The following is a 22,243-nucleotide window of genomic DNA, read 5'->3' as shown; positions in this document are numbered from 1 at the left end:
TAACCTGCAATTACGTTAATGCAGAGAGCAGGTCTTTCCCTTAAAAGCTATCAGATTCGCTGGAGTGACCCCGTCCGGCTGATCACAGAGCCAGACGTGTCGCTTCAGTGGAGAAAAAAGTAATGGAGGAGGTAAATTACAACAATCAGAGTTCTGGTGCCTCTGTATCCAGGTCTGCTTAGAAATAGATAGAAGGAAACAAAGCTTGCAGTGTGGAGGCAGTTAAACAGGATAGCTGTGTCTGTATTGCTATAGCTTATTCCTTTCATCTGCAGGAATGGGCTGTGCTCACATAAGGCACTTTTACATGATTACAGCTCTGCTTGCAGTAGGAGTCTGCAGTGTTTTAACTATGTCTACTTCCCAGATTGGTTTACTTGCAATCATAGAAAACGGTCTGCAGACTAGATTTGCAGACTCAGATTTGCACAGATCTAGCTAAGATGTCAACTGCCACTGCTCAACTGCCACATTACAGAAATTTGGATAAAGTGAACGGAAATCTGGTGGGGGAGCCAGAACTGAAGAAGATGACATTACTGAAAGGCTTGACATGGCTGGCTTTTCCTAAAACTACATTACTGTGTGTCTGTAGAAGTGCTGTTACCACCTACTGGCTTTTTCTAGACCAAGAGCTCCTTAGGTAGCCTGCAGAATGCAATGTTTGCAAGAAAGGATAAAACGTACAGCGAGGAGGAAGCTCTGTTAACCCATTCCCACGAAAGGAACTAGACAAACCTTTTCTAGACACTTTCTAAACACTGCTTCTACCTCTGGGTATTAACGGACCTTTGCTCATTTGTTTGAAATCTTTGCTGCTTATATCTCTCTCTTCCTTTTTTCTTCAGCTTTTAAACGTCACCCCAGTTCTGCAATGTACCTCTCCTTATGGCTTTCTCTTCAAACTGCAGGCACCGAGAGATCGCACTGCTGGCCATTCCTGCTACTGTGAAAATGAGTAACAACCTCTTGCAAAAAAGTTACAATAAGACACCAGGGTCATGCTTGGTAACAAACTATCCCAAATCATTGCCAGATTTTATACAAAATCTTGTTTTTCTAATCTTGCCCAGTTCCTGTTCTCCTAACCTGTTTTTCCTTCTTCTTCCCCTGTCATGCTTTGATTCAAGATTATAAATGTCTATCAGCAATCTGAGTTCTGAGTCACTGCTATAACCGAGAATACTCGCTTTTACTGAAATGTCACTAGTTACCTTTACTAACCCCACTTGTATTTTATTTTCAATATGCCTGCCTGGAGAAATTCCGCCTTCTAAGCTTCAGATGTGTGTGTGTGAATTTTCGTAAAAGCAAATAGAGGTATACATGTTTCCTAATAAAGAAATTTGGTCTTAGGGCATTACTTTTGTTTGCCTTAATATCTGTGTTTACGCTACTATTTATTCAAGTTCATATCTAATGTTTACTTCAAGGCTCCTTTACACCACTCGTACTCTGTATACACTGGGCAAATGCAGGTGCACATTCTCAGTGTAACGTAAAAGGCTCCACTGCAAATCAGCGAGTTCTCATTTTCTCCCCTCACTCTTATACCTATTTCCAATAGTTTTACAACCCATCAAAAATGGGGGCTAGAAGAGGTCTTAAGAAATGATCTTGTCCAACCTCCAGCTTCAAAAAACCTCCATTTCTCTCAAATTCTTCACCTTTTCTGTAGCCCTCTGTGTATGTTCCCTGTAGCAACAGGCCTGGATACAAACCACCCAAATATTTTCAAGCTCAGTTCCACATCAGCTCAGGCCCATCTCTGATCTGTTAGCAAACACTCTTTATCTATAAGCAACCTGCTCTTTCCCAACTCGGCCGCAGCAGGAATGCAGCCTCGTCTGTTCCCAGGCAGAAGCTGTCAGCCACAACCCTCTAACTCCCCAACATGATGACTTTTTCTGTTCTTATTATTTTATTCATCTGCTTTATAGAATGTAGGTACTCTATTCCTTTCATTTTTCCTATTAAACTCAACTTGCTTTTCTATACATTGAATTTATAGACAATTTACTGAAATTTACGATGACATACTTCATGCAATTGATTTCCCCTCTGTTTGCAGAATCCTGCTAGTCCAATGCCAAAATGCAGATTTTCATAAAAAGCAAAAAAATATTCTTCCTATTGTAAACACGTTCAGTGGTTTATTACTGACTACATCCTAGGTTAGCATAAATCACTGTACGTTTCTGCCTTGGATCAGATATTTTAAAAAAAAAAAAAAAAGGAAGGCTATTTCATATTTACACAAAAGTGTATGGGACTGGAATGATTCAGACTATTCCCTGCTATCTTGTTATCTGTTACACTCAGAGTCGGCCAGGCCATAGCTCTTATTCTGCCTTGTTATGTGACTGCTTTGACATTCCTCTGCTCTCACATCAGCTTCCCCACCCCAGCCCCTTTCGGCTAACACATGATCGCACCAGGCAGAGGAGAGTACACATCCCCTTAGCACTCGCGGAGGCAGCACTTCTGCTTTGGAAGGTGCATCTTGTTACCCACGGGGACATTCAGCTCTTCTCGCTTGTATGCACCAAACGCTCCCGGGCGCTTTCCTCAGGACGGTGCCTGCTGCTGAGCAGCCAGGACGAGAATGGTCTCTGCCTCAGAGCTGACCCCCAGGGCAAGCAAGTGCTGAAGCGAGGGCTGCAGAGACAGCTCTGCTTCCTCACCGCCTCGCCTGGCCTGCGCGCCCGGGGCCTCTGCCCCAGCTTCTCCCCACCAGGCTCTGGCTGGAATATTTAACTGCGCTGTGCTTATCAGGAGCAGGGAATGAAAAGCAGGACAGAAGAGTAAGCGGTCCAAGAAAGGTTATTTTAAATCTGGCAGACAGGGCTTGTTGCAGACCAGAATGTCAGCTGGATAGATCCTCCGCCTCCATATCAAAGTGAAATGAATGTTCTCACAAGGTGGGTCTGTCTCATCTGACAGCACTGCTGGGCTGAGAGCTGTTTGATCCGCCCTGGCAGCCAGACCTTGGTGCTCTGAAGATTAAAGTCAAATTAGGAATCTGGCATCTTGGGGAAGGAAGGGGAGCAAGTTTGCAAAACGAACGAAAAGTGGAGGGGACTGAAGCGTAGCTCTCAGCAGCCAAGCAAGAGCTAAGCTGCGTCCGCCTGGAGTCTGCAGCTGTGCTGGCAAAGGCACGGGGGCCAAGAGGCATCATCTCTCCAACAGCTTCTGGGCTGCCTGCCTGTGCTGCTTTGTGGCGGGGGGAGATGGCAGGAGAGAAGAGGCCCCTGCTGAAGCTCTGAATTTCTTTTCTGTGCATTCAACAGGAAGCAGGCCAGGGCTGGACCTTTGCTCAAACCCGATCGAGCATTGGCAGGAGTTTGTGTCGAGGAGCGTCTCTGCATTCAGTCAAACGGCACACAGTGATTGCTGAAGGGCACTGTCCCCGTCCCCACCCTGCATGAATACCAGTATGTCACCAGGCCTGATTTTCTATTGTTTAACACCTCTGCTTTAATTTATATTATTCCCTAATGGTACATTTTGCTTGGATGTAGGAGGCTTCTAAATCTACAGGGTAGAAAAGAAACTGGTCCACAAAATAATTCAGTATTCAATTGTAATATTTTGCAGTTCTCGTAAGACTTAGCGTCTCTGTCTCAGAGCACTATGTTACCATTCCTGAACTGAGCTGGTTATATTTAAGTTTGGTTTAAGTCTGGGCTTAATGACTTATCCAAATTCACCTAGGAAGCAGGTAGCCAAGTTAGGAAGAAAAGCTAGCTCTTCTGATTCTACATCCCATGCTTTGGCCACAAGGCCTCGTATCCTCTCTGATTTTAATGAACCAATTAGAACAACGTTTTTAACCCCAGTTAAATTGAGAGACTTGGTGGTTTGCACCATTGTGAATAATCAGATATAGTTACAGAGCAGAGTGAGGGAACTGAAGCCAAAGGAATACAAAATAGCTCAGTAACATTTTTCGCTGCACAGTGGAAAAGCATGTCATTTCAAATCACACGGAAACACTGCAGACTGAGTGCCCGCGCCAGCCAGGCGTCACGCTCCTCCTGCAAGGAGCCTGAACGCCCTCAAACAAATTGAAGTTATTGGCAGCTGAGTTCAGAGGAAACACAGGCTGAAGAAGAACACATAAAACTAGTATGTTTTAGAAAGGGTTTTTTAAAGAAGTGAAATAGCTGGGTGGTAGAGGTCAGTGATATTTGAGATTATGCTGACATATATTAGGATGTGGATACAGTGAACTCCAGCGAGGCTGACTTGCTTTATAAAACAGGGGCCCTTTTCTACTATCCTTGCTTAGGACAGTTCCAGTTCAAAACTCTCAGCCTGACCTTCAGCCATCTGAGGTGACAGCTCTTGTAACTTCAGCGAGTAAATTTAGCACAGACGTTTCTGAAAGCAGCTCCCTTACAAGGTACCCATGGCTAGCTTACAAAGAAGGAATGGGTTTGAACCCAAAAGGAATAAATCTGAACCTCTGTCTCCCTTATTCTAGTGCAGCTACTCATCATGAAAGTGCTGAATTCACCACACACACTAAGCCATCTGCTCTCTTTGTTATAACCAAAGACGCAGTCCAAAAATTATAAAATCCCAAAGAGACCAGAAGAATGCAGAGAAAAAATTACTGTAGTCAATCTCTGATATCCCACCCGTGCAACTTTTACACAGCGTACTCTTTTAGGAGACCTTTGCAGATTAACCCCTCAGATACCAGACGTACATCTATTTATGACCATCTACAGAGAACTAATTCTAATTTTCATGATAAGCAATAGTGAATAAGCTACAGAGCAATGAGGGAGAAGGGGACAGAGAAATGACAGCTCAGAATTACAAGAAGGGAGGCGGTCTCGCCTAGTGCGAGAGGTTCCTGTGGGAAAATCAGGGGATTATGCTCCTGGCTGCTCCACGATGACCCTGAGAAAGCAGCCTCATCTCCCTGCTTCCCCTCCTGACCGCTGTTTGTCTTGTCTGTGTAGGCTGCAAACTCTTCAGTGCCAGAAGCCCCATACGAAGCAGCAGAACTATGCCAATATTACTTGTGGTCACCAGGCAGATAACAACATGTACGTGAAATGAAGTAACAGCTGAAACTGTGCCAGTCGCAGCAGCATTTCACAGCAAGGAATACGCTATAGCAAGGGTGGCAGGGAGAGACTGAGAGGGGCAAAGACTGCTTACAGTTTTAAAAAAATATTCACAGTATATGAAATTGCAAAGCCTAGTACTCAAGGTCTCCTACACTCTTAACAGTTTCTTGCAGGGCTGGGGTGTTGCTTTATTTGTACGTCAAGTTTTTTTAACCCTTCAACTTGTGGGGCTGTCATTTGGACCACCTTCACCTTCTGCTGAACTTCAGTGCTATTTGATCATTGCTTGTAAAGTCCGTTAACCTACTATTTGGCCTAAAGGTTTTCTCTTTGAAAAAGGAATTTTTTCACTCAGTTCCCACAGTAATTCAATAAGCACTGAGCACACAACTCTCAGTGCTTTTGAAAATATCTTTTTGGTTGAGTCAGACTTTGTTACATTCTCTCACAGGTCAATAATCCATCCTTCTTTACATTTTTTCCTCTTAAGGAAGATTACCACTAAGGCCTGCACACGCTGAGCACAAGGCACCTTCCTCTCACAGCCACATAAGAGCTCATTACAGTCCTAGCTCCTGCACTCTGCTGAGGACAGAGACGGGACCTGGCAGTGGCAATTGCTGCAAGAAAGGCCAAACGGAAAGTCACGTAGGATAGACCACAATTCTCCCAGCGTGGGTCTGTACCCGTAGGGTAACCCTTCTGCCAAGACTGCAGCTGGCAGATGCAGTTCCCGGTGACATCTGCAAGGGCTATACCTACTCAGCCTCTCAAGGGAGAGGTTCAAGCTTTCGCTGCTTCCCCAGGCCCCTGGAACCATTAGTCAGTCAGTGCCGAGTTTTCCAGTGTGCACCTTGGCAATAATGGCAGCTAATCTATTTTGGGACTCTGGCGGCACTTTCTTCTCTCTGACCAACAAAACTTCTCTGCTGCTCACCATTCTCTTCACTGCAATCCCTTTTTCTCTTCAACCCACTTTGCTCTCTTTCTTTCTTCCATTCTGCTTTTTCCTTTCACCTTCTCTTTTGCCTCCACAAACTCATGCTGAACTTTCTCCATCCCAAAGAGGCTACTGAAAACAAACAGGAGCTTGTGAATTATTAACAACGTAGACTATAAATAGCGTAATTTTTAATGATAGCCAAACCACCAAGATGCATGCACTATTGCACAGATCAGCTACCACGGTCTTAGTGTGACTGGCCTTAATTGTTCCCTTACCTGTCATCTGTCAGGAGTGCTTTATAGAATGACAACTGTGAAGAGGGAGGACATAACTTGTGGACCTGAAAAAGCACCGTGGGCTTTTCTAGTGCTTTGCTACGTATTTTACACTGACTCTGCTGATCTAACTTCCAGAGGTCTGTCTGTACAACCCAAACAACCACAACTAACAGAAACCGATAGCCTCAGTGGTCCCTGCACAGAATAACCTTGTTGGGATGGCTTGCACAAGCTGAATGGGGAACTGCACAGTAAGCAGAACGTGGGCAGAAACTGTGATCTAAATTCACTGCTGATCTCTGCTAGGATTCATAAACTGTAACGAACAGCCTTTCAGTGGTGGAAGCCTTCCAGCAGGAAGCCATAGCAATGGCAATGAAGCACAGCGAGCACACTGCTGAGAGTCTTGCAAGTAGCTAGAAGACAGAAAATGCATGCGGCAAACACCTAGGCTCATTTTACAAACCCCAGATAATATTACAAAGGGATACAAAGAGAAAAAGGCACCCAAACCGATTTCTGTAGAAGCAGCGCAGTCCCTTATTTGGGATACACACTCATTTCAGATGGCTTTCCTAGTCCAGTCTAATGACTGACTGAGTCAAAAAGACTTCAGCAAAGCTGACTGAGAAACATACAATCACAAATCAGTTAAAAACATCAGAGAAGAAAAATCAAATGAAATGGGTGTAACTAGATTCGCCATATCAGAATACAAGAATGTTAAATAAGCAGACCCTGATGCTTCAGCAGCCTGGGGAAAAGCTCTGTAACCTGGATCTTGGAAAGTATTTTCAAGACAGGAAGGCAACAAAAGTCCTTTCATTTGTGAAAGCTTATTGCAGTGTATAAAGCCTTGATGGAGAAAGATGGCACTGAGTTTATTAGCTTCCCAGCTGAACAGCATTGTGCAGACTTGGCAGCTGCATCCATAAAGGAAGATAATGGAAAACACATAAATCAGCCTTGAGTCATTCACGCAGCCTTGCAGGCCCTTGCAGCATGTGACTGTGTGGGGTATGCAGCCTGGTGCCACCCTTGATTCCACAGCTATGCCTCACCAGTGAAGCACAGTAAAAATCATCCAAAAAATCATCCAGTTTGGTTCACTTACAAGGAAAATTAACATGACAAGGAACATGTGGATTTTTTATCTCTTCAAGTTTTGGCTGAGTTTTAGAAACATACGGTTTACCAATCAGAATGGTTGAGTTGGTAACTTGCAGACAGAACCCAGCTTTCCACCTCTTCTACTCTGGCTTCAGATACGAGACAACAGCCCTTCCAGCCAGGCATGAAAAGAGAAGGTGCTAGTAACGTCTCCAGGACAGCCTGTGACACCAAACAATTTCTAACAAGCTTGCAAAACCCTAGGGATTTGCATATCACAGTTTGCCTTTGTGTCCATAACACACAAAACGTGGAGTGGGAAGTTCAAAGATTGGCATTTGGACTCCAGTGTTGTAAAGGCTGAACAACAGTGTAACTGCTGGAAATCTTCACTGTTTGAAGGTGCATTAAATTAGAATAAATTATATATTCCTCTGTTATACAAAGACTAGACTAAATGAGCTAATCATCTAGTCTGGCCCTCAAACCTATTACACTAATGAGCAGAAAGCACACGGAGGAAGAAACACCAACTATTGGAGCAGTACTTACAGAAATACAGAGACTTAAAGAAATAATAAATTGCCAAATGCTTTGCTGCTTTTAAAAAAAAAAAAAACCTAACAAGAAAGGCAGCAACGTGGTAACACTCCCACAAAGCTGCGTAACTCAACTGCTATCTTCCCCTGGCTATAACAGCCCCCCAAGGTAAGCAAACAGAACCCAGCCTTAATCTGGCTGACTGTGAGGCTCAGACTCTCAGGAGAAATCTTACGGAGTCGTCTCAGCTATGAGATGGCCTGGTTCAAACATTCACAATTTATGAGTAACTCCAAAACAGCATTTCACAATATTCACTGGCTGCAAATCTGCCTTGTTATAAGAAGTTGTTGAGGGATTAAGTGAAGACAGCTGCTTAGGGCTTTTCCATCTGCAGGCAGCAGAGGATTGATAGAGCAGGAACAGGATTATACTGCTAAAAAGTCCTGCGTCAAATTAGTGTTATGATGTGCTAAGAGAGTTTATACAAACTGGCGTTAATCCATGCTAGTGTTTGGACCACCAAACATAATCAAAACTTCTTCCTCTTCCTTTCTTTGATGTTGTGTCACTACATGATTTAAAAAATGATTTGCTGGCCTTGCTTACATAAGGGTAATTTCTGGATGTTGCTACAGCAGACTAGCCAAGCCATACAGCTATTTCAGTGTATCTACCAGTGAGGCCCCTATTTGGAATGAAATCGTAGTTATTATCTGCTATTAGTTATCCTGATATGTGCTTTTCTGAAGTCCAAAGAGAGAGCAAGGAAGGAGATACCTGGTCTTAGAAGAGGCGTAGAACTTAGACGTGCAAAAGGAGAAAGAAAGAGGAAAAGGAAAGGAAGGAGATAGGGGAATCAAAATCACGCAGAGAATGAGGTGGCCTCAGGGTGTCTTTTTCCAAGTTGTTTATGGACAACTCCATTAACCTTAACAGTAAATCCAAAACTTTATCATAAACCAGATCTTGCCGGATTTAGACGCTGAACTATACACACTTAGAAACATCAGAGTAGGAAACTCCCAAGAGTTTTCCAGCCCCTGGTTAGGGAAGATGAAATCAAGAGCACACGTCACTGTCCTACACACATTCTGCAATGCAGTCATATAAGCTTTTGCATATTTTTTGGTTTACGTGTTGCCTTGCAGTCCCATGGTCAAACAGACATTGAGGATGTCACAACTTGGCTTAAAAGATAATGAAGACAGCCTCTATCTAACTCACTGCGGCAGGAATGTTAACTGCTGCTGGCTGGGCGTTTAAGCAACATAAGAACATTTCTTAACCCATTTGAGGACTCTGCAGTTTATTGACACAACCTCATCAGTACATCCCCACAACAGCAGTTATAAAAAGCCTTTTGACTGCAATATTGGGGGAGTTACTATGGTTCTTCTCTGTACTGTGAACCCCCATGTTTTGAGGGACGCAGGTTGTTACAGATTTAGTCCCTTAGTATAGTTAAAACGTGACTCATCCTTTGGCATAGATGGGATTGAAAGATGTTGCTAAAACGTGCTGTTAAGTGAAGACCCTGCCAGGATGGCACTGCAGTCTTGCTACCACATTGCCATGTACCATTTTTCCCCCAGACGCAACAGGAACAGGGTGTCACAAAAATGATCCGAGGGCTGGAGCACCTCTCCTCCGGGGCCAGGCTGAGAGAGTTGGGGGTGTTCAGCCTGGAGAAGGCTGCGGGGAGACCTTAGTGCGGCCTTGCAGTGCTGAAAGGGGGGCTATAGGAAGGATGGGGACAAGCTTCTTAGCAATGCCTGTTGTGACAGGACCAGGAATAATGGATTTAAACTAAGGAAGAACAGATTTAGACTGGGTATAAGGAAGAAATTTTTTACAATGAGGGTGTGAAGCACTGGCACAGGTTGCGCAGAGAGGCGGTGGAGGCCCCATCCCTGGGAGCATCCCAGGCCAGGCTGGACCGGGCTGTGAGCACCCTGGGCTGGTTAAAGCTGTCCCTGGCACTGCAGGGGCTGGGCTGGGTGGGCTCTGAAGGGCCCTTCCAACCCAAACCGTTCTGTGATTCTGTTTTAAGCACATCCTGGAGGGTATTTTACAGCAAAGGCTAGGGTCTTATCAGACCGCGTGCTTCGACCATCTCTAGGAACATAACGCTGCGTTCTGCAGGGCGGACGGGGCCAAGCTCCACAGGGCAGGGAGAGCCAAGGCGATGGGGGAGGCCAGGAGGTGCCCAGCCAGCGCCGGCGGAAAGGACGGGGCCGCGGGGCCATGCCGTCGGGTGTCGAGCACCAGAGCCGGCTGCAGCGCGGCGAAATGGCGTACGGCTGCGAAACGGGCCGGGGCCGAGGCCGAGGCCGAGGCCCAGAAACCGAACAGACGGTGCAAGCGCGGGCGGGCCGCCCAGGAGGAAGGGCAGGGTGAGACGAGCGGCTCCCCGCGGACGTGCGGGCCCGGGCGGCCCCGCCAGCCCGGCGGGAGGAGCGGGGGAGGGCCCGGCAGCGGGGCGAGGCCGCCGCCTCCCCGCCCCGCGCTACACCCCGCGCCGCCGCCGCCATTTTGTCCCAGTCCCTGCGTCTCCGGCGAGCGGCCGCGGTTCTCGCTCCGTTGCAGGTCCCGAGCCGGTGCGAAGGGCGGCCCCGTAGATGGCCAGCTTTCCCCTGAGTGTTAACGAGAAGCTCATCGGTGAGCGGCGGGCGCGGCCGGGCGAGCGGGGCCGCCTCGGCTCGGGCCTGGGGCGGCGGGGCCGGGGGGGCGGCCGCTGCGGGGCGCGGGTGGGGTTAAGGCCGCCCGGGAGCGGCGGAGGTGCTGCCGGCCGCAGGCTGCCGGAGCCGCCGGCTCTGCGGGCGCGGGGCTGCGCGGCGGAGCGGGACGCGAGCGCCTTCCCCTCGGCCCCGTTCTTCCCGATCCGCGGCGGCGGCTTTCGTTGCGGGGAGAAAACCGCCTCGGTCCTCCCGCACCGCCCACTGCAAGCTAACCGGAGCGCATGGCGCAGCCTGCCGTGGGCTGCAGCCGCCCCCTTCCCTTCACGGGCTGAATGCCGTTAAGGTGGCATCGCTCCCTCACAGCTGCGGGCCCAGGCACCGTGGGTGCTGCCCGGCCGGGCGCGCAGGGGCGGCGGCAGGGGCCGTCCCCCGGGGCCGCCCGGCGAGGGAAGGCCCGGCCCGGCCCGGCGGTGGCGGCAGGGCCCGCTGGCCGCGCTGGCGTTCGCTCCCGCCCGCTGCGGGGCTGCTGCCGTCCCCGGGAGCCGTGCTCTGGCGAGGCGGGCGGCGCGGCACGGCCGCTGACACGGTGGAGCGGGGGGAAGCCGGCTGGGCTGGTGGCACGGTGCTGGCCTGTGCCCTGTGGTTTTTCTGAAGGAGGGCAGGCTAGTAAAGTGTGCATGTGTACTCACGTTTTTCTTTAAAGGTTAAAAAAAAAAAAAAAAAAAATTACCAGGCGTCTTATTTGCTAAACACTGAAGTATTAGGTCAAGTTGGAGCCTAGTTCTACTGCTGTCCCTAGAGCTGGAGTTACAATAATTGAACTAATAGCTGGTTTCAGTAAATTTTTAATTTATTTGAGTTCTGCTTCTGATACCAAGATGCGGTATTATTTACATGACATTACTGCTTACACTTTCACGCTAAGCTGTTTCTCTTCAGTGACTCAATCTCTTTTGCAGCTGAGGCTTAGCCTTTTGATTGTTATACAGTGACAGTAAGACCCCTTCCCCAGTTACTTTAAATGCAATGAAATAAATGCAAAATAATTAACATACTGCCTGGTTCCCCTGTAACCTTTTAAAATATGCTGGCTTTTTTTTAAAAATGGAATTTCCTCTTTTTTTCTTTTTAGCACGATCACGCACTGTAGGAGAACTCTTAGCCCCTACTTCTCCTTTTGACAAGAAGTGTGGACGTGAAAACTGGACTGTTGCATTTGCTCCCGATGGATCTTACTTTGCTTGGTCACAAGGGCATCGCATAGTGAAGCTGGTCCCCTGGTCTCAGTGCCTTAATAACTTGTAAGACAAAACCCTATGGCTTTTAATGCACCTGAAAAACTTAGGGATTTCAAAATAGGAGATAGCTTTTAATAGATTAAAACGCATGTCCTGGCTTTTTAGGTTTTGACGTCTTTGGAAAAAACTAATCCTGTAAAGTAACAGCTATTGTTTTATCTCTTCCTCTGTGGCCAGTGACAGAAAAACCTGTATTACAACCTCACAAAGGCTGTGGAGGAGTGATTTATTAATTGATTCAGATGGTCGAAAATAAGAGGAAGTTAGAATGAAAAAGAAATTTCAAGACTCGGGCAGATCTGGACTTCTGAATTTCCTATCAGAAAGCTATCTGGTTTTACCTTTTAGGAATTTATACTTAAAGGCAAACCTCTTTCCTTAGCATTCTTATTAGAATGCAAGTTAAGTTCCAAAAGACACATTTTATTTTCACTTGCAGGTTGCATTTTAATGAAGTTAGTAACCAGCAGTTGCATTTTTGTAGCTGGTTACATTTCCCCTCCCAGCAAATCCCACCTTCCCCTTTTTTGTTTTCGCTTTCTGGTGGTGGGTTAATTGGTTTTCATATGCTGGCCTCGGTATCTCTTCCCAGTATTTAACGCACGTAAGTTAATTGTAGGGAACTGCTATCTCATTTAGCAGAAATGTCTTAGAAAGTTTTGTAACTCATTTTTCTGTAAATGCTTTAAAAACGTTTTTCACAGTGGGTTAAGTTACTATATTGCTCTCTACAGAGGTAAAAAAGCGTACAAAAGTATTAGTATTATATTGTGTAAGGTTTACCAGGTGTTAGTAATTTTTGACAGTTATAAGAAAAAGCTGCTTTTATAATTTGAAAGTAAAAATGCATCATTATGGGCCTCCAAAATGTACGTTACGGCAACTCAACAGATTTCATTACATCTTAAAGACCTTTTTGTTCTGTTTATTTTTCAAGATACTTTATGCTGGTTTTTTTGTATTTTTTGCTTGTTTTGCAGCTTGTTGCATGGCACAAAGAATGTCGCAAATGCTATCAGTACAAGACTTCCAAGGCAGAATAGTGACAGCGGTCAGAAAAACAAGCCTTGCGAACATATAATAGACTGTGGTGATATCGTCTGGAGCCTCGCTTTTGGGTCTTCAGTGCCTGAGAAGCAGAGCCGCTGCGTGAATATAGAATGGCACCGTTTCAAATTTGGGCAAGACCAGCTTCTGCTCGCAACAGGCTTGAACAATGGGCGCATCAAGATATGGGATGTATATACAGGTAGAGTATGCGAGAGGAAGAAAATGGTTAAGTACGTGATTGGCTTTGTGTGTATTGGTTGTTTACTCTAAAATCTTTGCTGGATTGTAGTTTTAATACACTTTCAAACAAAGGAAACTTTCAAAAGATGAAATTGCTCTCTGTTCTTGAGTATGGGGAAGGATTATATTGACAAGGACTTTTTTTTTAAGTAAATAATTGTTCAAGTGGTAAGAGACTGAAATCAGGGAATCTCAGTTTAACTAGTAGCACAGCTGCTAGGTTGGGAAAGAACTTCTCAGCTTTAAAAAAATGAAACTAATGACTATCGATTAATTTGTCGTTATCTTGTAAATTTAAGCTTAGAACAGAGATGTCTAAAGTCTTGCCTTATTTCTGAGGCATATGGTTTTACTAGCTTTTCAGGAAATTGGCTCTCAATACAGAAGAGTCTAAAAGGATGCACATGCTTCTTACTGTAGGGAGCATTTCTACAAAGAAAATTTGGCTTTACATGCTGTAATTTTGTATTCTGTATTTGTATCCATAAAGCGTTTGATCTGAATAAAAGTACAGTGCTTCATTTTAAATTATGGTGTTTTCATGTAACAGGAAAACTCCTCCTTAACCTGATGGACCATACAGAAGTTGTTAGAGATTTAACCTTTGCCCCAGATGGCAGCCTGATTTTAGTGTCTGCGTCCAGAGACAAAACACTGAGAGTGTGGGACCTGAAAGATGATGGTAGGCATTTTAAATTTATCTGCTGTAATACACAGGAGAAATATCCACGTGCTCTCCTCTTTATTACTAGAAACTCAGTTAGGTCAGGTTTTCTTAAAAAATTTAATTTTGTTCTGGTAGTCACTCACTCTGTATGCTCTCTTGAAATTCTTTATCTATATGTACCCTAAAGGTATGAGCTGGTATTGGGTTACGGTAAAAGAGTGCACGAAGTGACCTTTTTGAATAGGGACATAGGACTTAAAGGCTGCATAACAGAATTTTTATTTGTGTAGAATGACTCTGCAAGATGTTGTTTGGAAAAATAATAAAAATTTTATAAAGGAATAACTAATTTGGAAAAGCTTTTCAATTTGCATTTGTAATATTTAATCAATTCTAACAGGAACGTCTGTCTTTTTAGGAAATATGATGAAAGTGTTGAGAGGACATCCAAACTGGGTATATGGTTGTGCGTTCTCTCCAGACTCTTCTATTCTCTGTTCGGTTGGAGCTAGTAAAGCAGTATGTGTCAGAGTTTCTTGTTCATTAAATCTACTGAATTGTGTGCATAATCATTTTAAATCTAAGTAACATTAAGCTTGTGCTCGGTGTCATGAACTTCTAATGTTTTATGATGATGTAAAAGTGCATGAAATTAAACTAGCAAATGGTGCGTTGAGACACTGATTTATGAATTGAACTTGCACTGCTTTTAGTCGAAGGAACTGTAAGCATTCTTTGAGAAATAGTTCTACACATGTGCATAGTATAAAACCAAAGAAGACTAAAGCTTCCAGTGTTAAAATATACTTAGATTAATGCAAAAAACCTATTTTGTTATTGATTTTATCTTTTCTATTTCCTGCTCAATGAAAAGAACTTTTGTAAGTCTGAGCCAGTCATGGTATCTCCCGCTGAACAAAAATTGTTTCTACGTGTTTTCCAATACAAATGGCACTCATGTCTAAAAGATGTAGAATGAAGAACAGCATCCTGGGTTTTGTTTTCATCTGTATACTTAATGCCCTGCTAGAGAACTGAAAGCAGTGCAGGTAAAGCACGTATGCCATAAGCTGCTTTTCTTGGCACTGAAGAATTAGGATAAAACAGAGGGGAATTCAGTCTAGTTACAGGGGCTTTGCAGGTAGTTTAACGAAGCCTAGCGATGCCAAGTAAAAAGCACAGTTCAATCATTGGATACCTCTTTATATGGATGACTGTTCAAATGCATTTTATACTTTAAATTATCAGTGCAGATTTGGTAGAGAATAGTTGAGGCCTGGGTCTTGTTTTTTCTTTAAGTAGAGCAGATGTGGATGTATACAATTTGCTATCTTCAGGCTGTGTGTTTTCCATAAGCTTCTTGCTTTCCCTGTCACAGGTGGTGGCAGCAATATTGGTGTGATTGAGGTTAAGCTGGCACCACTCACACAGGAGCACAATGGTGTTAGCTGGGCAGAAAGAGTGGCATCTCTGGCTACCAGGCTGGGGGCGAACTTTACCATAGGACGAAGTAACCTTGCATTCGACTGCAAGGTGTACTGTACGTACGCAGGTGCTGGTTGATGTCCACTTTCTGCTTTCTTTCTTTCTTTTTTTTTTTTTTAATAATTTTCACAGCAGTGAAACACACTGACTCCTAAAATTTAGTTTCCAGTTTTATGGAATATTGGGGTCTCCTTGGAGAAATTGGTCAACACGTTTATAACTGATTGTAAAATGGTTCAGTTTTAGGAAGTATGTGAGGCACTAAGGGCTATGTTTGCTTTGCTCAAACATATAAATTTATCCAAGATGTCAGTATTTAATCTGTGCAGTAAAACTGAGTCGGGGAGAAAAATCAGGGACCCTAATGAGCTCTTTTAGGGACATACCATCTTATGCTAAAGACTTATATTTTCTATAAAATTACACTGGAGTACATAGATTGTTCCTATTAAGTAATTCTGCACAGTCTTTATTTTGATTATATATAATGTACAACTGCATGTAAAATCCAGAATACTATCATCTCTTATCAATTTTTATAATACAATATGCAATTAGCTGGGTAAATTGTAATATTAATGTCGTTTTTTACTGTTGACTTGATTTAAAATGCATAAATTCTTTCTGATAATGTGGTTAGACTTCCCTGTTGTTTTGCCAAAGACATAACTTTTGGCTGTGAAAATTCTCTTTGCTTGCAGTATCTGTTTCTCTTCCTAGGCTGACGTTGGTGATCCAAGCCAATTGTAAACAAGTGATCTTAAACTCAAAGGGATGCCACTGGAGTAACAATATGTTAACCTTATATTTTCTGTCTGTATATTTCTTAAAATATTGGTAGTTACTGAAAAGAGGGGACTGTAGAGTTTAACCCTATTTATTTCTGCATATTTTAATAAAATAGTTTTGTAATACGTGAATTTCAGTAAGCTACATGGTTAAATTGTGTTGTCTTTATCTTATATTTTGGCTTATTTTGTTAATAACATTTAACAAACTTGAGTTAGAACTTGCATGTCTGCTTTAATTATTTTTAAAAAACTTGATTTTAATCTGAGTATGACACTGAGCATATTTCTTAATTGTAGTAATTCATAATGCCTGATTTTAATATAATCCTAAATAAGACTAGCAGCTATACTTAAAAAAAAAGTAAATGCTTCATTGCATCTCTGAGCAGAGCTATAACATTAGCTTATTTAATTGCAGGTTTTTCTCTGGGATATGGATAAATACTCCATGATACGGAAACTTGAAGGACATCACAATGATGTTGTAGCTTGTGAGTTCTCTCCTGATGGAGCTTTACTGGCTACTGCATCTTATGATACTCGAGTCTATGTCTGGGATCCACATATTGGAGTTATTCTTATGGAATTTGGGTAAGTACAGTAGTCAAATCTGGAAACTTTCTCCTAGAGTGAAGATGACTATGGAAAACTAAAGGGTTTGTGTATTTAACTGATAATTAGACTTGGGAAAAATCTTAGCAGTGGCTGATGGGAATCCTCAAATGGCAGAGCAGTGGAGATTATTCTATCTGAGAAAGAATTTAAAGCACTGATATTTTAATGTGTACTAATTTAAGCATCTTCAACAAAGCTGATGTGTTCGGTACTACAAGAGACACAGTAGTTTGATCTCCACTCATGATTTCATAGTTAAATGTTCAATCCATTTTTAATTCCTCAGCTTTGCTAGTCATGGCTGAAGGAAACACTTCCATAGTTCTTAAACATTACGCTGTTAGCTAAGTGTCTGTCTTCCTCCAGGCATCTGTTTCCCCCTCCTACTCCGATATTTGCTGGAGGTGCAAATGACCGATGGGTCAGATCAGTATCTTTTAGTCACGATGGACTACATATTGCAAGCCTTGCTGATGATAAGTAAGTATGAGGAAAGGTCTAATTCTTCCCATATGATGTGAACTTTTAAATACTAAGTCAGCTTTTGGGTTTTTTTTAACTGAGAAATGACTTCTAATGGTCTTGGTAAAAGTAGATGAGTTGACTGGTATATGTTAATGTTCATTCTGAATGTAGAAATAATGAGTTGTGTACAGAGTAGATGGTCTGAATAACTTAAGTGTGTAACAGCTGCACACAGAAAAGGAGGGGTTGTGAACAGTGAAAAACGTAAATGGAGTTAATGATGCAGGTAAGTCTTTTGTATAGTAGTAGATTCCAAAGTAAGAAGAAGAGTTTTCTGTGATCTCACATTCAACTTCTGCTAACAGTGCAAATAATATTTTGAAGAACTATATTTTAAGAATATGAAGAATGCTTTCTCAAGATGACAGCAAGGGTATTAAACTATCTATAGGAGGGTTTCAGGGGTTTTTTTTAATTAAGACAAGCATTGTTGGGATCTCCTAGAGAGAGACTGTCTAAATCTATAGTTCAGGTTATTGCTTTTTGCTGTTGAAGGCAATCTTTATTTTAGTTGGCAGAGTTAAAGTGGGTGAAGAAGTACAGATCAAGGTATATATCAGGAATGAAGAAGTCATAGCACTTCAGGCCAAATCTGAAACACCTTATATGCCTATTAAAATGTTTATAAAAATTCCCTGAGCTCTGCTTCAGACTAGTTTCTTGTGCAGCGTCAGAGAAAATATCAGGCAGAATTAAATGTCTGGTCTGATAACTTATTACTTTGGTCTTCCCTTTGCAGAATGGTAAGATTCTGGAGAATTGATGAAGAATACCCTGTACAAGTTGCACCTCTGAACAATGGGCTCTGCTGTACTTTTTCTACTGATGGCAGTGTTCTAGCTGCAGGGCAAGTATATACTCTTTTTTCCTCTTCCTAAAATATGAATGTAACACAAAAGGTTGAAAACAGTGGCTAAGTGTTCTAAAAATCTTCAGCTGTGGCTTGCAACTTGATCCTTTTGACTTGGTTTTACTTCTACTATTTGTCTAAGCATGCCTGGAATAGCAGTAAAATCAAGAAGCTGATAAACTCATTTCTTATCTTTGAGAATAAATAAAAGACAGACCCACAAGCATGTGGATTGGAAGAAGACTGTTAGATAATGGAGGGCAGTTGCTCTGTTTCAGGTGTATACTCAATAGGTGTTGGAAGATCTGCTCAGGCCTGTCACGTAGATAATCAAGTTGCTTATTGTGCTGCTATAGCTTAAAAGAACTGGCATCTCATGTAAATAGCTCTAGGAACAGCTAGAACTAAGCAACAGGAAGCCCAGAGCACATTCCCCCTAACTAGCAATGTATGTGAGAATTTGTACTAAGTTGAAATCATTCAGGTGGGATAACTCTGGTGGGGTTTTTTGTTTTCTTATTCTTTTTTGTGTGCAGGACACAGGATGGCAGTGTGTACTTCTGGGCAACTCCAAGACAAGTTTCCAGTCTCCAACATCTATGTCGCATGGCAATTCGAAGAGTGATGCCCACCAGCCAAGTCAAGAACTTGCCTATCCCATCAAAAGTGGTGGAGTTCCTTTGTTACCAGATTTGAATTAAAAAACAAAACAAAAAAAAACCCCACACCACAAACTGGCAGGTGGCCCAGCTGCTGAAACTGGCTAAACACTTTAAAGAATCCTCAAACTTTACAGCCTTTAAGCTTAAAACTCTACAGGTTTTCAAGAGCTATTTAAAGTGATAACCTAAATACTATTTTCTCAAAATGCCTGACAGGTAAATTTTGAATATTTATAGAAAACACAGTAGAAGTATTCCTGATGTTCTCAATTTTCTGAAATACAACTGTGAAAACATGTACATATATAGACATAAGCTGCTACATGTTATCAATGTATCTTTAAAATTGCTTTTATGATTTTTACTGTGCATCCTGTATATATTGCTTTGGTAGAGCCATCAGATGTATCTGTGCTGTAAAGTGGAAGGATAGCTATTATTCTGGGACACTGAGTTAGAAAAAATATTGACTTAAGGAAGCTTAACTGCTCTGTATGTATGTACATTGGTTGGGGTTCAGGAAACTGATCCACAGATAAGAATTCCTGCTAGTTTATTTCATGAAGAGGTACAGCTTGGCTTTTTAGAGCAATGTATGGTGAAGGGAAGTAGGTTAAGGCAAGGGTTGGAGTATATCTAATGTAAACCCAGGAGTGTGGCCTGTGCGTCAGCTAAAAAAGGCCTGAGTTCCATAGCAGCAAACCAGGTTAAATTTCAGCATCGGGCAGTGTTAAAGAAATATTTCCTTACATTTCTAAAGATCTAACTACTGTATTATTGCCTGATACTTTGTAATGAGAGACATTTACAGACTCGGTTTATTATTCTTTAACCCTGTAATATATCTTTGGGGGTGATTATTGGTTAATGGCCAAAGATAAGCAAAATACTTGGTTTTGCCTTCTGTTATTTATCTGTACCTGCAGATACAAAGAATGTATGCATTGCATAAAATGCCTGATTATATATTTTTTTTTGCTGAATTTTTTTATTAAAACTTGTATAAAAATTTCCTGATACTGCATCTGGTGACTGATTTATCAACACTATCTGCCTGCAACAGTTCTAGTGGGAATCTGCTACTGCAGGAGTCTGTATAGTTTTCCTTTTCAGGACCACAGTACGCTAATCTTGGTGAAACTTACTGTAGGGAGCTAAACAGTAAGATCTTCAAACCTTTTACATGGCCAAAGGGCAAAAGCATACGTGACGGAAGCGTTCCCCTGTTTCTGCATGGTGCAGACTGTAGGAAGTGGAGTTCTGACTGCAACACACAGGCTGTAAAACTGCCTGCACTGAACATAGCTCTTTACTCCCTTGCTCTTCCCGAGTGCTGTTTGGTAGGCCCCAATACTTCTCATACCAAGTATTGCATAATTCATATGATGTAGCAGGTAGGCATTTTGCAACTTGCAATCAGGAGACCCAAATCCTTTTCCTCACAGGGCCAGCGGCTTGTTACAAATTAACCGTGCCACAGAATTGCCAACCGCCCCCCAGTTCCTGGGTGGGTGACAGGTATGAGAAGGGCTGCAGATCCTCTTGGAGCACAGAAGCTCGCTTTTGCTCAGGGATGAGAAGTAACTCCTGTAACTGCTACTTAGACTCACTCATTTGGCACAATATTTTTCATAAAAATAATTGACGCAAGTATTCCCCTCTGTGTTTGTTCTAAATATACATATGATTAAGACAAGGCTTCTCACACATTGTCCAGCTGAAGGAAGAACTGGCGAGTTCTGTGCCCCCCAGAACACCTCAACTTGAATGCAGATATGAGTGAAGAATAGCAACCAGGCAGGAAGTTTTCTGCGAGGGAAATTCCAATTTGTAAACATGTGCTCCCTCTAAATGCAGTCATTCAGATCAGCACGAGCACTGTGTGCTCCATTCTGCACTCTCTGCTAGGAAGTTTGTCCCAAGGCAGCAGTAGCCCTGTCCATCAGAGACCCCAAACCAAAAAGCAAGTGGTTACCAGTATCACTGTATCAGCAAAGATTAAGCAGATGGATGCAGACAGCTGTGACTTTAAATTATGTACTTAACAGCTCTGCCTGATGAAGGAAATAATTATTCTACAACCTTGGAACAACATGCATAAAATTTACTGGGGCCATTACCATTGAGCGTGCAGTCAGGAGCAAAGGGAATAAACTGCACTCCAGAATGTTATTAAGATGGGTGGAAGTGGTTCGTAGACTAAAGTATGCTTGCTCTTGTTACCATACTGTGAACAGTCTGGCCCAGTTAAAAACAGCTCATAAAGAAAAAAATTTGTAGCACCTTTGTGGTGTCGGTGGGCTGTTTAGCTGGGGCCCAGCAGAACTGGTTTTAGATCTGTTCACAGCCATCCAGAAACATATTCTGCATGGCAAGTATTTCTGTGGTGAGTGTAATTAACATCTATAAATCCTTTTGCAATCCTCTATTGAAGCGTGCTCTGGGTATTAAAGTCAGCAAAGTTGACAGGAACCGAGTCGAGGGAGGCGGAAGCAGAGCTGGTCACGCAGTACGCTGACCGCTGCTCACACTACCCAGCTACTGCAAGCACAGCCTCGCCAGGGTAGGCAGCAAAGACAATTAACAGGAAAAACGGATGATGCAACAGCTTGCAAAATTTCCTGACAGGAGCAGAAATATAAAGCAAGGGAAGACAGAAAGACACGAATAAATAATTGAGAATCACTGGGTCAGAAGCTCTTTTAAAAAGGAAAGCATGTTAACAACCCAAAAGCAATAGACACAGGTATTCAAAATAGGCAAGAAGAAAGTAGAAATTTCTAATACACTGAGGAGGAATTTGGTCATTTGCTCTGTGGCTGGGCACTGATATTAGAAAGGTTGAGTGGGTTTTTTGGTTTTTACTGTTATTGTTTATTAATACCATGCAGCAATATAGACTCGATGTTTCTGTTGGGGGCAGGATGTTGTACTACATCGAGTATTTACTGATCTGCTCCATTCTTCTGTACCTGAGCACAGTAAAGCCTCAGTATCACCATGATACCTGACCCTGTTTTCTAGGACACCTGTGCCTCAAGCCCTGAGTTGGCAGACTCCGGTGTCCCCGAGCTGAAGGAAAGGCCCAGATCTGTTCCCAAATACAGATTTGGCTCATATGTGCTTGCTTATACTGCAGAAGCACCTCTGAAGCACAGGCAAGAATGATGGCTCTGTTGCACTAGGCACTACAGAGTTGTAGGATAATTAAGAAAAGGTGATCAGGAGTCCAAGATGATCCAGAATAAATTTCTTTTCCTAGATGTTGCCAACTTTGAGAGATTTGTTTGTTTGGTTTAGAACACTTTGCTTTTCAAGCTGTATGGTGTCTGGATTTCTTCCCCACCCCACATTTGTATCACACCTAGCACAGTTGAGTCTTGGTCTATAGCCAGGACTTCTTGTGGCTGCCACAGTACAA

At 43.0% G+C, this 22,243-nt stretch overlaps 1 protein-coding gene across 3 annotated transcripts; it reads left to right on the top strand.

Moving 5' to 3' along the window:
* The first annotated feature begins 10,520 nt into the window (after nucleotides 1–10,520).
* On the top strand, nucleotides 10,521–19,839 carry WSB1 (WD repeat and SOCS box containing 1). 3 transcript variants are annotated; one of them, XM_075719839.1, is made up of 9 exons: nucleotides 10,521–10,619; nucleotides 11,772–11,940; nucleotides 12,918–13,186; nucleotides 13,778–13,909; nucleotides 14,313–14,413; nucleotides 16,589–16,761; nucleotides 17,152–17,265; nucleotides 18,050–18,157; nucleotides 18,697–19,839. In XM_075719839.1, the coding sequence occupies exons 1-9, from the start codon at nucleotides 10,580–10,582 to the stop codon at nucleotides 18,854–18,856; spliced, it is 1,266 nt and encodes a 421-aa protein (XP_075575954.1). In that variant the 5' UTR covers nucleotides 10,521–10,579; the 3' UTR covers nucleotides 18,857–19,839. The 3 variants fall into 3 exon arrangements, with proteins under 3 accessions (XP_075575954.1, XP_075575955.1, XP_075575956.1); XM_075719840.1 differs by lacking the exon at nucleotides 17,152–17,265; XM_075719841.1 differs by lacking the exons at nucleotides 11,772–11,940; nucleotides 12,918–13,186.
* The last annotated feature ends 2,404 nt before the right edge of the window (nucleotides 19,840–22,243 follow it).

Source organism: Pelecanus crispus, chromosome 12 (genome assembly GCF_030463565.1).
Source record: "Pelecanus crispus isolate bPelCri1 chromosome 12, bPelCri1.pri, whole genome shotgun sequence".
Lineage (NCBI taxonomy): Eukaryota > Metazoa > Chordata > Aves > Pelecaniformes > Pelecanidae > Pelecanus > Pelecanus crispus.
Note: the sequence above shows the minus strand (reverse complement) of the source record. Positions and strands in the feature narration are given on the sequence as shown.